This window comes from Tachyglossus aculeatus, chromosome X1 (genome assembly GCF_015852505.1).
Source record: "Tachyglossus aculeatus isolate mTacAcu1 chromosome X1, mTacAcu1.pri, whole genome shotgun sequence".
Lineage (NCBI taxonomy): Eukaryota > Metazoa > Chordata > Mammalia > Monotremata > Tachyglossidae > Tachyglossus > Tachyglossus aculeatus.
Window position 1 is genome coordinate 56,494,217 of NC_052101.1, and position 15,143 is coordinate 56,509,359.

The 15,143-nt window shown below is 48.5% G+C and overlaps 2 protein-coding genes across 6 annotated transcripts in view; one reads left to right on the plus strand and one right to left on the minus strand.

The window, feature by feature from the left end:
- Positions 1 to 534: 534 nt before the first annotated feature.
- On the minus strand, positions 535 to 7,598 carry LSM3 (LSM3 homolog, U6 small nuclear RNA and mRNA degradation associated). Of its 2 annotated transcripts, XR_005457359.1 has the most exons (5): positions 7,547 to 7,598; positions 4,645 to 4,755; positions 2,405 to 2,500; positions 1,829 to 1,978; positions 535 to 912 (listed from the first exon to the last, which is right to left on the minus strand). XR_005457359.1 is itself a non-coding variant. In XM_038772984.1 (4 exons), the coding sequence occupies exons 1-4, from the start codon at positions 7,565 to 7,567 to the stop codon at positions 832 to 834; spliced, it is 309 nt and encodes a 102-aa protein (XP_038628912.1). In that variant the 5' UTR covers positions 7,568 to 7,598; the 3' UTR covers positions 535 to 831. The 2 variants fall into 2 exon arrangements, 1 of the variants encoding a protein (XP_038628912.1); XM_038772984.1 differs by lacking the exon at positions 1,829 to 1,978.
- A 116-nt stretch (positions 7,599 to 7,714) lies between these two features.
- XPC (XPC complex subunit, DNA damage recognition and repair factor) overlaps positions 7,715 to 15,143 on the plus strand; it is a 31,290-nt gene continuing 23,861 nt past the window's right edge. Inside the window, exons 1-3 of one of the 4 annotated variants that reach the window (XM_038771980.1) lie at positions 7,715 to 7,769; positions 11,667 to 11,844; positions 14,426 to 14,523. In XM_038771980.1, coding sequence (XP_038627908.1) covers positions 11,759 to 11,844; positions 14,426 to 14,523 — 184 coding nt within the window. In that variant the 5' untranslated portion in view covers positions 7,715 to 7,769; positions 11,667 to 11,758. Of the gene's footprint in view, positions 7,770 to 7,805; positions 8,186 to 9,631; positions 10,562 to 11,666; positions 11,845 to 14,425; positions 14,524 to 15,143 lie in introns of those variants that run through there. The other 3 variants (XM_038771978.1, XM_038771979.1, XM_038771981.1) reach the window with 3 other exon arrangements.

Consider the following 15,143-nt stretch of genomic DNA (forward strand, 5'->3'; position numbering starts at 1 on the left):
GACTGAAAGACTCAAAAGCCTTATTAAAAACACATCTCCAAATGGCCTTCTCCAACTAAGCCCTCCTTTCCCCATCTCCCCCTCCCCTGTGCACTGCCTTTGATTTGTACCCTTTATTCACCCCACAGCACATATGTACCTAACTGTAATTTATTTTAATGTCTGTCTCCCCCTCTTGACCGTAAACTCCTTGTGGGTGGGGAACGTGTTATGATGTACTTGCCCAAGTGCTTTGGACAGTGCTCTGCACACAGTAAGCCCTCTATACAATTGATGCACTCACAATGCAAGTTTTCTTTCCCCTTCAACTCTAATACTGCGACCTCAGAGACTAATTCTGTACCACACCTCTGCACTGTAAATTTCTTGTGGGAAGGGGACGTCTACCAACCCTACTGTATCGTACTTGCTCAAGTGCTTCGTACAGTGATCTGCACACAGTAGGCACTCAAATACCACTGACTGATACGGAAACAGTTAAACGAACATTTTACCCCGTGGGTCGTGCTTTACAGAAATCACAAGACAACTGGCTGGTGAAAAATTCGAAGGACAAACCATATTTAATAAAAAATAGATTATAGGAACTGAAAGGAATAAACCAATTTTGCATTTAAAGTTTCCGCATTATAATGTGTACACTTGAGGGGCCTAGGAAGGCAGAAAAGATAAAGGCCTTGTACATTTTAAAGTTGTTGACTCACAGATAATTTGTAAATAACACAGATTCTGGCAAAAGGGGGAAACACAGTTGTGGGTGGCTGTTTTTGTAAACTCTTTTACAGGAACAATAGTACAAAGCCCCCGATTTTCCAGAGTAAATCCTTAGTTTCAACCAACTCGCAAAGGAGGAGCTACCAGTACAACACCATCGCCTCGAACAAACAGCATGGGAATATTCCGCTTGGTGGACTGAGAAGAAGAAGAAGAAGAAAAAAAACCTTAGAGGTGACATCTAGGACTGATGCTTATGCATCATTACATTTACAGATGTGGAAATCACCTGAGTTAAAAATGCACCCAGAGCAGCAGAAACCCAATCAGTTGATCAGTCGGCTACTTTTCCCAGCATAATTCAGGTAGTCCCACCGACAAGGGTGCCGGCTCCTAATCCTCCACTCAACTGTTACTAATCCACAATCTATTTTTCCCCATTAGCAAAACTGATTGCTATCAAGGGTCCTCTGGACAGACGGCACCCTGTCACCTGAGATCTTTCTGTCACCACCTTGAGTTCCTCGAGGGGCCATTTAGGTCCAACTGCTAATCAAACCAGTCCTCCTCTACTACTTGTCCTTTGGACTGAGGGAGGGATGTCAGACCTGGGGAAGCAGTTCCCAGCCAAACACAGAGAGCCATTATTGACTGGGTGGGGGTGAAGAGATGAAGGTCTGAAGGGGGGTCTGGCTTTAAAATGCTAATAGGCCAGAAATCCACCATCTTGGGGGTTTTCAGACCTAACTGGAAACTCTCAGGTCTTGATAAAGACCTAGAATGAGCAGGCACAATAAGCTGACAGTTGCCCCCCATCACCCCCATGGAATGGGTCCCTATAATAAATTAGGAGGAATAGTCCCAGTAGCCATAGTTCTCAGCTGGCATGTAAATAGGAATCACTACCCAGTGTTAGTCAACTATTCTTTCTTTCATTGGTCCTAATATTGCTCCTTCTCAATTCTATCAGTCTAAGAGTACATCTGCTGGGTTGACTATTTTGGGGGGGCAGGGGGGGCAGAAAAGGCACACAAGTCATATAGGCGCTAGTGTTCTGGGCTATTTTTGGCCGGGTTAGCTAACTAGCTGGAATGCCATTGTTTTTGGTACTCACTAGCCTCTCTGTGGATGGTCCTCTGGCTTTTCCTGCCCTTTGGCCATTTTGCTATTCACTGGCAACTCCACAGGAGCAGAAAGTGAAAGGAGGTGAAATTCCAATCAATATAGCTGTGTTTGCATTCATCCACCAAATTTTTTTAGCAGGCTAGTAAGCAAAGTTTTAGGGAGAGAAAATTTTGGCAATTACTACCAAGATGAATTCAAACACCCAGCAACTTAATAACCATAACTGTAATAATAACAGTAATAATAATAATGGTATTTGTTAAGCACTTACTATATGCCAAGCACTGTTCGAAGCACCGGGGTAGATACAAGGCAATCAGGTTGCCCCACGTGGGACTCACAGTCTTAATCCCCATTTCACAGATGAGGGAACTGAGGCACAGAGAAGTGAAGTGGCTTGCCCAAGGTCACACAGCAGACAAGTGGCGGAGCTGGGATTAGAACCCACGTCCTGAGTCCCAAGCCCGTGCTCTTGCCACTAAGCCACACTGCTTCTCATTCGGTCAATACACTGATCTTCCGAAAAGAAATTTTGCATGAGGGTGAACAGAACAACTCCACTTACTTTATATATCTCTTCGTAGGTTTCTTCGTCGATTTCTATAGTTGTCACGGTCTCCTCCACATCTCCCAAAATCATATTTAAGTGCTGATCGTAAGCCTACGGTAATACAAGAAACAGTAGCAAACTGAATTGTGAGGGAGGGGACTGTAAGCTCCTTGAGGGCAGGGAATGTGTCCATTTACTGTGACAGTTGTACTCTCCCAAGTTCTCAGTACGGCGCTCTGCACACGGTAAGCAAAACGCCACCAATCGATAAGCACACCTGCTCCACGGTTGTAATACGGTCCTTGAAAATGTGGGCGTATCACGCAGCTACTGCAGCTGCTCCCGGACCCCCGAGAAAATCCCATCCCCGGTGCACAGGGCTGACGTACTTGGGCCCCCCCGGCCACCCCGCTCCCTACCCCGGGAAAGAGCTCAGCCAACCGTGAGAACGCCTCTGTCCTCGCCGGCTCCTTGGCTTCCAGCTAGCCGGCGACCACCTTCGCTCTCCCTTTCTTGGGCACACCTCCTCCTCCTCGCTCCCTCGCAAAGCCTCTGGCAGAGTGGCCAACTTAGTCACCGGGGACAGCAGGAGCCACATCAACGGGGCACGCGGCCACGTCAGCCCGCTATACCAAGGGACTGAAGTCTGGGGGGACTCAGAGTGGCCACCGTCGCCCAAGCAGGGCCCTGAAAGCATAGGGCTCAGGCACGCACAGTGGGGGACAGGAGGTCAGACCTGACAATGCCGTGAGGGGAGACGGTGAGGCAAACCGAGCCAACTCCCTGCCGCTCGGGACAGAGAAATGGGGCAGGACCCAAGTGCTTGGCCACTGAAGGAAACGCGGTGACATTGTCCTACACCCCTGCTACTGGTAGCCCACAGCTTGGCTTCTAATCCTGGCTCAGTCGCATGTCTGCTGCATGACCTTGGGCAAGTCACTTCACTTCTCTGGGTCTCAGTTACCTCGTCTGCAGAATGGGGATTGAGACCGTGAACCCCACGTGGGACAAGGGACCATGTCCAACCTGATTTGCTGGTATCCACCCTAGCACTTGATACAATGCCTGGCACAGAGTAAGCGCTTAATAAATACCAGACATCAAGCAGACATCAAGCACCCTGCCGGATTAAAAAAAGAAAAACACCACTTAGGAGCATGGCTAAAGGCTGGCTCACGGCAGTGGAGATCCCAAGGAATCTTTTGAGGCCACTCTCCTCGCACGCTGCTCCAGACCATGGTAGCTTATTTGAACTGCAGTTCCTGGGTTTTCTTTTTCACCAAGTCTTCCCCAGGAGAGCAATACCCAATGGTGATCACTTAGCGGAAAGAGCATGGGCTTGGGAATCAGAGGTCGTGGGTTCAAATCCCGACTCCGCCCCTTATCGGCAGTGTGACTCTGGCCAAGTCACTTAACTTCTCTGGGCCTCAGTCACCTCAACTGTAAAATGGGGCTGAAGACTGTGAGCCCCACGTGGGACACCTGATCACCCTGTATCTACCCTGGTCTAAGAACAGTGCTTGGCACATAGTAAGCGCTAACAAATACCACTGTCATTACTACTTACACATTTTATCAAGAGCCAGGAGCATCTGAGAGATGCTCCTAGTGACAGGAGATCCCTTCTAGTTACACAAGGGCAAGAATACGAACAACGGTCATCCACCATGCAGGCCCCTGGCACAGTCTGCACCCTTTTCATTCATCCATTCGCAGGTATTAAGCACAGAGCATTGTACTAAGCACTTGCGCGAGTACACTACAGCAATAAGCCATCATATTCCCTGCCCAAAACATGCTTACAGTCTAGGGTGGGGGAGACAGACATCAATCATCATCAATCGTATTTATTGACAGACATCAATACAAATAAATGATATCATAGAGATGCACATAAGTGCTGTGGGGCTGGGAAGGGGGGGAAGAGCAAAGGGAGCAAGTCAGGGCGATGCAGAAGGGAGTGGGGGATGAGGAAATGGGGAGCTTAGTCTGGGAAAGCTTCTTGGAGGAGATGTGCCGTCAGTGAGGCGCAGGGGGCGTAACTATCTGTCGGATTTGAGGACGGAGGGTGTTCCAGGCCAGAGGCAGGACATGGGCTAGGAGTCGGTGGCGAGACCCCTTCCACCCACTCCCCCCCAGAGTTGACTCTTCACTTTCAGAAATTGGACCCAGCTCTGGAGTTGGGATGCCACAAAGGCCTCTGGCCTAGGTGGAGCAGGAAGGAAGTTCCATCGGGTTCAGGAGACCTTACTCACATGTAGTCTTCCTCGAAGCTCTCGGTCATTTCTCATTTTCACATAAATTCGTTCATCTAGACTGAGCCTGATCAGGTCCAGGGGCTCCTCTACAGTGTTGGTAGTTTGTTGCTGGTGAAGAAAACCATTTGGATAAGGCAAAAGAAATGCAACGAAAGGGGCCACCCCAGACCCAGGGACTTGGATCTGGTCCTTGACATTCTTGGGCTACGAAGCAAGCAAGCAAGTTTCATCTTTCCAACATTTAGCGCTATCATTCAGTGGCATTTGCTAAGTGCTTACTGTGTGCTGAACACTGTACTGAGTACTCAGAAAGCACAGTTCAGCAACAGAGAGAGGCAATCCCTACCCACAATGAGCTCGCAGTCTAGAAGGAGGTGGGGGGAACCCAGCTTCCCCGGGGAGAGGTGTTTATCCAGAGCGTTTTAAAAAGGAGCGGGGAGAGGAAAGAAGTCACTTGAGCCGCCTTGTTCAGACTCCACGGGGGGGAACGATCTGGCCACCTACTTCATTAATAAAATTAAATCCATCAGATCTGAGCTCCTCAAAGTCACTCCTCCCCCTTCTCCAACCCCCCGGCTCTCAACCCTTTCAGCTACTCTCCCATCCTACCCAGCAGTATCCTCAGATGAGATCTTCTCCCTCCTCTCAAGTGCTACTCCAGCCACCTGTGCTTCTGACCCCAATCCCTCTCATCTTATGAAATCTCTCGCTCTGTCCCTCCTCCCCTCCTTAACTTCCATCTTCAACCGCTCACTCTCCACTGGTTCCTTCCCCTCTGCCTTCAAACACGCCCACGTCTCTCCCATCCTAAAAATCCCTCTCTTGACCCCATCTCCCTTTCTAGTTATCACCCTATCTCCCTCCTACCATTCCTTTCCAAACTCCTTGAACGTGTCGTCTACACACGCTGCCTCGAATTCCTCAACACCTACTCTCTCCTCGACCCCCTCCAGTCTGGCTTCCGTCCCCTACATTCCACAGAAACTGCCCTCTCAAAGGTCACCAATGACCTCCTGCTTGCCAAATCCAACGGCTCCTACTTTATCTTAAACCTCCTCGACCTCTCAGCTGCCTTCGACACTGTGGACCACCCCCTTCTCCTCAACACACTATCCAACCTTGGCTTCAAGGACTCTGTCCTCCCCTAGTTCTCTTATCTCTCCGGCCGTTCATTCTCGGTCTCTTTTGCGGGCTCCTCCTCCCCCTCCCATCCCCTTACTGTAGGGGTTCCTCAAGGGTCAGTTCTTGGTCCTCTTCTGTTTTCTATCTACACTCACTCCCCTGGCGAACTCATTCGCTCCCACGGCTTCAACTATCATCTATATGCTGATGACACCCAAATCGACATCTCTGCCTCTGCTCTCTCTCCCCTCCTTCAGGCTCGCGTCTCCTCCTGCCTTCAAGACATCTCCATCTGGATGTCTGCCCGCAATCTAAAACTCAATATGTCCAAGACTGAACTCCTTATCTTCCCTCCCAAACACATCTGGCAAAAACTCCTCACTCTCGGCTTCAAGGCTCTCCATCACCTTGCCCCCTCCTACCTCACCTCCCTTCTCTCCTTCTCCAGCCCAGCCCGCACCCTCCGCTCTTCTGCCGCTAACCTCCTCACTGGGCCTCGTTCTCGCCTGTCCCGCTGTCGACCCCTGGCCCACGTCCACCCCTGGCCTGGAATGCCCTCCCTCCGCACGTCCGCCAAGCTAGCTCTCTTCCTCCCTTCAAAGCCCTACTGTGAGCTCAACTCCTCCAGGAGGCCTTCCTAGACTGAGCCCCCTCCTTCCCCTTCCCCCTGCCTTACCTCCTTCCCCTCCCCACAGCACCTGTATATATGTATATATGCTTGTACATATTTATTACTCTATTTATTTATTTTACTTGTACATATTTACTATTCTATTTATTTTATTTTGTTAATATGTTTTGTTGTCTGTCTCCCCCTTCTAGACTGTGAGCCCGCTGTTGGGTAGGGACCGTCTCTATATGTTGCCAATTTGTACTTCCCAAGCGCTTAGTACAGTGCTCTGCAAACAGTAAGTGCTCAATAAATACGATTGAATGAATGAATGAAGGAAGGAAGGGGGAAGAAAGGGTCTTTTAAGGGTAGAGAAACTGCGTGGCTTAAGGGCAAGAGCCCGGGCTTGGGGGTCGGATGTCGTGGGTTCTAATCCCGACTCTGCCACTTGTCAGCTGTGTGACCTTGGGCAAGTCACTTAACTTCTCTGGGCCTCAGTTACCTCATCTGCAAAATGGGGATTAAGACTGTGAGCCCCACGTGGGACAACCTGATCACCTTGTATACCCCCCCCCCAGCGCTTAGAACACTGCTTCGCACATGGTAAGTGCTTAACAAATACCATCATTATTCTTATTCTCTGGGCCTCAGGACCTCATCTGTAAAACAGGGATGAAGTCTGTGAGCCCCACGTGGGGCAACCTGATACCTTGTATCTACCCCAGTGCTTACAACAGTGCTTGGCACATTGTAAGCGCTTAACAAATACCATCATTATTATTATTCTCTGGGCCTCAGTACCTTATCTGTAAAATGGGGAGGAGGGCTGTGAGCCCCACGTGGGACAACCTGATACCTCGTATGTACCCCAGTGCTTAGAACAGTGCTTGGCACATAGTAAGCGTTTAACAAATACCAACATTCTTATTAGTAGTAGTACTGTTCTGCGCTTAGAACAGTGCTTTGCACATAGTAAGCGCTTAACAAATGCCACTAGTAGTAGTAGTAGTTAGGAGCTCCCTGGGAGGGAAAAAATGCAGGAGCAAAGGCTAAGAATAAGGACTTAACTGAGGTGCACCAAAGAAATCTTTGTGGGGGGAAAGGAGCTACTTGGGGTACGGGGGAGTAAAAGAAAAACAGGGGCGGGAACATCTGGCCTTCACCCACCTGGTCCGCGTCGTCCGCCATGTTTCAAACTCGCTCCTTTTTTTTTTTTTTTCCCCCCCCTCCACCCCCCTCCCCTTTCCCCACGTCTCGCGAGACTCAGCCGAATTCGCGCGAGCGCCCGCTCCTTTAAACGAGCGCCACGGCGTCGACGTGATGACGTAGGAGCTCGAGCTAGTGGCGGGTGGTGAGGAACGGTTTGCCTCTTCAGGAAAGTGAAAATTAGGTAAACTAAAATGGAGCGGGGTGGAGGCAAAGAATAGGGCGGAGCAACAGAAACCGCGGTTGTGGAGTGGACCACAGTCCTGGAGGCGGGGTTTTCTCTTTTCCCTCTCTCCACCCCCACTTTTCTATTGGGCCGGTAACGGTCGGAGGGGCGGGCCGGGGGCGGCTGTTTCTCTCCTCGCCTTTACCTCAGCCGGCCGGGGGAGTCGGGTTCGTGTGCGTGCGTGTGTGTGAGAGGGAGAAAGAGCGAGCGAGCGAGGCTGGGGTCCTCAACATGGCTCGGAAGCGCCTGGGCCCCGGGGAGCCGGCGAGGGAGTTGCCCGTCAAGAGACGCAAGGGCGATCGGCCGGCCCCGCGGGCGTGCGCCCCCTGGCGGCGGGGGCAACAGTGGGAACCGGAAGAAGATGAGAAGAGTGAGTGAGTGAGAGAAGGAGGGGACAGGAGAGGCGGTCGTGTAAGTGGTTAACGCAGTCCTGGAAGGGGCCGCGGCTCCCAGGTGGCTCTCCCCCCCCTTTCTCCTTGGAGATTCTCCAATTCCCGTAGACGGGGGAGTCGGCCACTGGGGTCGGTGGTCCATCCTGACCGTTGGAAACACCTTAGATGTCCACAGAGAGGTAGGATCGCAGTTTTTTCTACCTTTCCCCCCTCGTCGAGAAGCAGCGTGGCTCCGTGGAAAGAGCGCGGGCTTGGGAGTCAGAGGTCAAGGGTTCTAATAGTAATAATACTAATGATGGCATCTGTTAAGCAATTATCGTGTGCGAAGCACTGTTCCAAGCGCTGGGGAGGATACAAGGTGATCAGGTTGTCCCACGTGGGGCTCACGGTCTTCATTCCCATTTGACAGATGAGGGCACTGAGGCCCAGAGAAGGGAAGTGACTTGCCCAAAGTCAGACAAGACAACAGGCGGAGCCGGGATTTGAACCCCTGACCTCCGACTCCCAAGGCCGGGCTCTTTCCACTGAGCCACAATGCTTCCCCACGCTCCGCCGCTTGTCAGCTGTGTGGCTTTGGGCAAGTCACTTCACTTCTCTGTGCCTCAGTTACCTCACCTGTCAAATGGGGATCAATCAATCAATCAATCAATCGTATTTATTGAGCGCTTACTGTGTGCAGAGCACTGTACTAAGCGCTTGGGAAGTACAAGTTGGCAACATATAGAGACGGTCCCTACCCAACAATGGGCTCACAGTCTAAAAAGACTGTGAACCCCACGTGGGACAACCTGATCACCTTGTATCTTCCCCAGCACTTAGAACAGTGAAGTACTATGTAAGTACATAGTAAGCGCTTAACAAAAGCCATCATTATTACCAACCCTCTTTCCCAAACTTGGAAAAGAGACCTTCTGTCCCTACGAGAATTCTCCAAAGGGTAGCACACGGATGGGAGATGTCGAGGAAGTGGGGATTGCCATCTCCATTCCTCGGAAAGGAAAATGAAGCAGTTTACCATGTAACATAACCTGGTCACAATCATAAGGGCGTGGAGTTGGCTAGGTAGGGGATTGACTTTCCGAATTTCTTATTCAAAAGTACACTTGAACCTCAAGTATTTTTTTTTTACATAGAAAAACACTTAAAATCCCCAGTTTTCACGCCCTGCGTTTCAAACCTTTCGAAATCGAAATTCATAAATCCCTCTTCTGGAAACCTAACCTGGCGATATCCTGGCAGTTGGAGCTCTGCCGTGAGTCTTTATGAGTTGGATTTTTTTGATCGACGGAGGTTACCCAAACACCCCATAATTACATCAGTGTCTGGGAGGTGCCGTGCTTCCACGAATGTACTTTAGAAGAACCGTGCTTCTAGACTGTGAGCCCACTGTTGGGTAGGGACCGTCTCTGTATGTTGCCAACCTGTACTTCCCAAGCGCTTAGTACAGTGCTCTGCACACAGTAAGCGCTCAATAAATACGATTGATTGATTGATTCTACAAAGATAAAGCACATTTGCTGAAGGCCTCGATCTCGAAGGGTATCTGTGTTTTGGATTGTAAACATTGAAGGCATCGTTGCCTTGTGATGCCCAAGCTAGGCTAGCCCCGCACATAAAAAGGAGGGAAGCGTTCGAGGTTTCTAGAACAGAGAAACAACCTACTCCTCAGGATCCCTCCCTGAGGGAAAGCTCTCTTGCAAAGGATGTCATTCACTTGGCTGTGTTTCAGTTGATGCCAATCCCCAGGGAGCAGGGGGTTAGGAAAGTGGGGGAAGAACCCCAGAACCCAAAGGAGAGAGGAGTCCGTTTTAGGTGTCTGAGGGTAATAGAGCTGCTGTTCACCAGGAAGGCTGCAGTTCAGCAGGGTGAACTAAGGAAGGGCCTCCTGGATAGTACACCTACAGAGGAGCTGTTAAGGGAAGTTCAGGGCATAGCCTATAAATACAGCATGGTCATGTCCCTTGAAAATGTGGTTGTTGTGGGACACATTTCCCCTGGATTTACGTGTGCAAAGTTAGGCTCTAATCTGTACCAGAAGCTCTGGAAAAAAAGAAATTACTTTATATGCCATATATTATAATGTTAAACATCACTAAGCTATTATTTCAACTTTGTTAAAGTAGTTCGACTAAAGCGGTAATCTGAATCTTTGCAAGAGGCTGCAGAAGTACAATCTTGTTTGGCCGATCATGGTAGTGGATTCTCAACTGTAGTGAAGAATTTGTCCAGCTTAGGTTGAACGGCAGCCTTCTCCTTTTCGTCTTAAAGTACTTGTAACAGGTTAACTCTTTCTGAACACCTCTAAGCATCTTTGAACTCCTCACAAAGCACGCTGTTCGGGGTGTTCTTCTGAACTAGGTGAGTAATACCATCCCCTGCCTCCTCCACTCCACCCTCCACTCCCAGCAGCTCCTCTGTGCCCAAGACTTGCCCCCCGCCCCCCCGCCGTACCCCCAACTGCACTCTATAGTACAGCACCCTGGCTCCCCTTTTCATCTTCTTTAATCCCAGCAGTTGCCACAGCAGCCGCTGCACCCCCCGCCCCCCGGCCCATCACCCTTCCCCTCCTGCCCCGCACCAACCAGCCTGTACTCCTTCCTGTCTGGCCAAAGCCACCAAGACAGGGGATACCGCTGCCTCCATACCCCATTCCATCATCATCTCCATCCCAGTGACCCGGGTTGGGGCAGCGACGTGGGATCACATGCCAGCAAATGGGCAATAATGGGAGGTCACACCGGTTGTAACAGTTCGGTACGGAGGAGGGTTGGCCGAAAAACAGCCAGGAATGGAGGGAAAGAGAGAAATTGGTTGGAGGGTGATGATTTGGCAGTAACAATGGGGCCAGAGTGTAGGGTTTGTGAGCAAACCGTAGCACATATTATGTGGGGTTGGAAATCGGGGCGAGATGTACGTCGCAGTAGGTATCGGCAGGGAGGTGATGCCTGAGTTGAAATTAAGAACAATTTCCAGATTAGGGACAAGGAGGGATTCCTGGATCTAGGTTAAGATTCTTTTGTACCGGCATTAGCCATTTCCCACCGCATTTCTGACTATTGACTTCAAGGCTTCGAAGTTCTTTCCTTTTTGCATATCTGCTCTTTTCACATATTAGTATGCAATTGGAGCTCACATTCTCACTCTGCCTCTCGCTCTAGCATCTCCTGGATTTGACCCGATGCTCCCACTCCCCCCCCCCCCCCGCCCAGCCCCCCACACCCCCTCCTGAAATTCCTCCCCCTTTCAATGGGCTTAATGGCAGAAGGGTGAATCGGTTATGTGACTTTTGGGGAGGCATTTTACAGATGGAGGGAAACCAAAGAAAGAGAACCTTCATTAAACCAGGGATAGAGTCAGTATCGGAACCCACGTCTTTCCCTTCATACTGAGACATGAGCTCAAAACAATAGTATTGCTAACGCTTCCACTGTTTTTCCTTGTGACCACCCAAATATGCTTATAGGTCAGATTCCTGCAGAGAACGCACACCCCTCAAAAGTTCTACCCAGAAAGAGAAAGAGAAGGTGTAAGGATCCCGGAGATCCAGCAGAGGACATGGCTGAGAAGCAAGGAAAGGCAAAGGCGAAGCTGAAACACCTCAAAGATGAGGATAAAGATGATGATGAATGGGCAGGTTTCAGGTAAGCTGTTTTTTTTGTGTCTCAGAACATATAAGCACAAAGTGCACCTAATGGCAAGTTGGGGCGGGGCGGGGGGGACGACCCTTTTAACTTTCGTATGGGTTCTCAATGATAATGTTACCGTGTTCATTATGATAACCTAATGAAAGGCAGTAACTAGCCTTTTTGTTGTTACTAAGCACGGTATGACTAGAGAATACTAGGCTGAGCGTGAGCAGGTAAAGTATCCACGCCAATGGGATTTTATTATCCCTTGCAGCTCGACTAAAAGGTCGATGTTCTCTATTGGCCAAATTATTATTTTTTTATAGTATTTGTTAAGCACTATTAGGTGTCAAGCACTGTTCTAAGTTCTGGGGTGGATACATGGCTATGCCCTCCCTCCCAACATCCGCCAAGCTAGCTCTCTTCCTCCCTTCAAGGCCCTACTGAGAGCTCACCTCCAGGAGGCCTTCCCAGACTGAGCCCCCTCCTTCCTCTTCCCCTCGTCCCCCTCTCCATCCCCCCCGTCCTGCCTCCTTCCCTTCCCCACAGCACCTGTATATATGTACATATGATTGTACATATTTATTACTCTATTTATCTGTTTTCCCCTATGAACCGTGTCGGCAGCAATATCTATTTACTCCCTGCGCCCCGGTAATAAAGTACTACCCTTGGAAAGAGGTTTACAGAATGTCATCTGCCAGGCCCAAACTGGGAATAATGAGAGGCAGTGAGCTGTTTCACCTTGGAAAGTGATCATTTTTCGGTTGAGGCCATTCGGATCTTAAATCGGGCATTTGGGGGTTTATCAAGATCTTAACCCACCGGGATGTCCCCACATTAGCTTCATGGAACATATATCTTATAAGGGTCTGTAAATGACATCGAAGAACAGGGCCTGGCATTCATTCATTCAGTCATAGTTATTGAGCACTTACAGTGTGCAAAGCACTGTACCGAGCATTTGGGAGAGTATGGTAGAACAAGAGATGGACACATTCCTGCCCATAGTGAGCTCACAGACTAGAGTACATAGTGGATGCTTAACAAATACCATTATTGTTATTATTATCATTAACTCCTCTGAATGAAGACGATAGCATAAGGATCAAGCATGTGTCTTAATCAGTGGGGTTTATTGAGCACTTACAATGTGCAGAGCACAGTACTAAGTGCTTGGAAGACTACACTACAATGGAATTGGGTTACGTGTTCCTGGCCCCTAATGAGTTTATGAATATAAATTCCTGAAACCCCACTTGTATTTGGATTTTTCTGTTAAATTTATCCTGATATATATATATCTGCTTTTAGATAAAGCCATTACCTGTAGATAATGTTTGAGAATCATTTCTGTTATCAGAATAGCTTTTGAGATAGGTAGTAATGGGTAGTGTTCCACTGCTTTTTGTTCTTTAATCAGCATGTTAAAATACATAAAGGTAATTTCCTCAGCAGTCGGAAAACAACAACAAAAGGAAAATGAACAGCACCTACTGAGGCATTAATTATTTCCAGACTCATTTTTTGAAGCCAGCAAAAAGGAGCTTGGGAACTATTACTGTAGTTACTATAATAGTGTATTTTTTTATGGCATCGATTAAGTGCTTCCTATGCCTGGCATTGTTCTGAGCGCTGGGGTAGACCCGAGCTTAATCAGATTGGACATGATCCCTGTCCCACATGGGGCTCACAGTCTTAATCCCCAGTTTACAGATGAGGTAACCGAGGCACAGAGAAGTGAAGTGACTGGCCCAAGGTCACCCAGCAGACAAGTGGCAGAGGGAGGGTTAGAACCTACATCCTCTTACTTCCAGCCCTGTGCTCTTTCCACTAGGTCACGCTGCTTCTCAAAAGTAATACGCTTTGTTGCATTTGAACTCCGATAACTTGGCAAATGCTTGGTTGAGACACTGGAAACAAGACAGCATGTCTGTGATATGTGCTTTCTCGTATTTGCTTTCTTGTATTTTCTTTTTGATTGCCTGGAAACCTAGTTGATATCCAGGTGCTATGGGCCTTGGGCTCCTTCCCTATCCTGCCACTGGCCTCCTTGGGTCTGGAGACTGTCCAGTGGCCATCGGGCCTGGCAGCAGAATAGCGGGGTAGGGAGAGGAGGTGGGAAAGCATGCCATGGGCTCAGCCAACCAGGTGGACCTAGATTCCTAGGAACACGTTTGGTAGCACAGTTGAGGCATGATTTTCCGATTTTTTTTTTTGAGATTCAAGGTAAAATTATTTTTTTAAGTGAATAATTCTCTCCAGCAAGCACACGTGCCTTAAGTAGGCTTATTAGGTAAATTAGTAGCCCAACCCTTGGTGTTTCATTTCAGATGCATTCTGATGAGAGAAGTCAAACCTACTGGGAACAGAACTGCATTCAAACTATTGAAAAAAAAATGTTAAAGGATGAAATGCCAGGGAAAGGGGGCATTTTGTTTACATTTTAACCAGATACTTAAATTCCCTTGTGGGAAAAAGACTGTGTCCAACCTGATAAACTTGTATATACCCCAGTGCTTAGAACAGTGTTTGGCACATAGAAAAGTAGTACTGAAACGTTTGAGCCTTATTTTTTTTAAAAAAATATTTACAGTGGCCGTCCAAGTGCCCTCAGAGGGGAAGAACATTCACCAAGAGAGGCAGCGCTTAAAATTACTAGCAGCGAAGAGGATGAGTGGGAAGATGTAGAAGGTAAAGTCATTTTATTTTTTTTGGGTCTGTCGTGATAATGCCATCATTGCTGAATTTAATCAGTGGCCCCTACAGCCCAAATATTCTAACAGTGACAAGATGCTTGAAGAAACCATGTGATGGTTGCTCTCCTTGAGATCCATTTGAATCATGAAGGGTGGGCCATCCAACATTCCTAGTTTTCCTTCTAGGAAACCATTATAATCTGCTTCTCCATGAAGTTATGCTCCTTAAACCTACTAATGTTTTCTGCCTGCGCAACTTCCTGTGCAAACAGGTTCCATTTGCTTACTACCATTTGTGTGCAGTGTATCCTTTTGGGTTTTTCTTTTTGTTTTTTAATCTACCACAATTGAGCCTCAATGGGTGTCCCCTTGTCCTTGTGCTGAGATTGTGAACAACAGCTTCCCCAGTATCAGCTAACGTCTCCTGATCATGTTCTTCCCCCTGGTTAGGTGTCCTATATAAGTTTGGAATTCCATCCAGGGGTTCACTCCTTATCCAGTAAGATTTTTATGATGCTCCTCTTTGTTGCCCCTCCCAGTGTCAACTTTTGCCTTTGTGCCCATCCTGATCTTTCCTACAGTTCCTATAATCATATTGAGTGCTTAAGTAATACA

Excerpts from the sequence above, each read along its gene's own strand:
- LSM3 (XM_038772984.1), bottom strand. The coding sequence starts at position 7,567 with ATGGCGGACGACGCGGACCAG. Across the intron at positions 4,756-7,546 it reads TGGCGGACGACGCGGACCAG|CAACAAACTACCAACACTGT; the intron begins GTGGGTGAAGGC and ends TTTCTTCACCAG. Across the intron at positions 913-2,404 it reads CCTACGAAGAGATATATAAA|TCCACCAAGCGGAATATTCC; the intron begins GTAAGTGGAGTT and ends TCTTCTTCTCAG.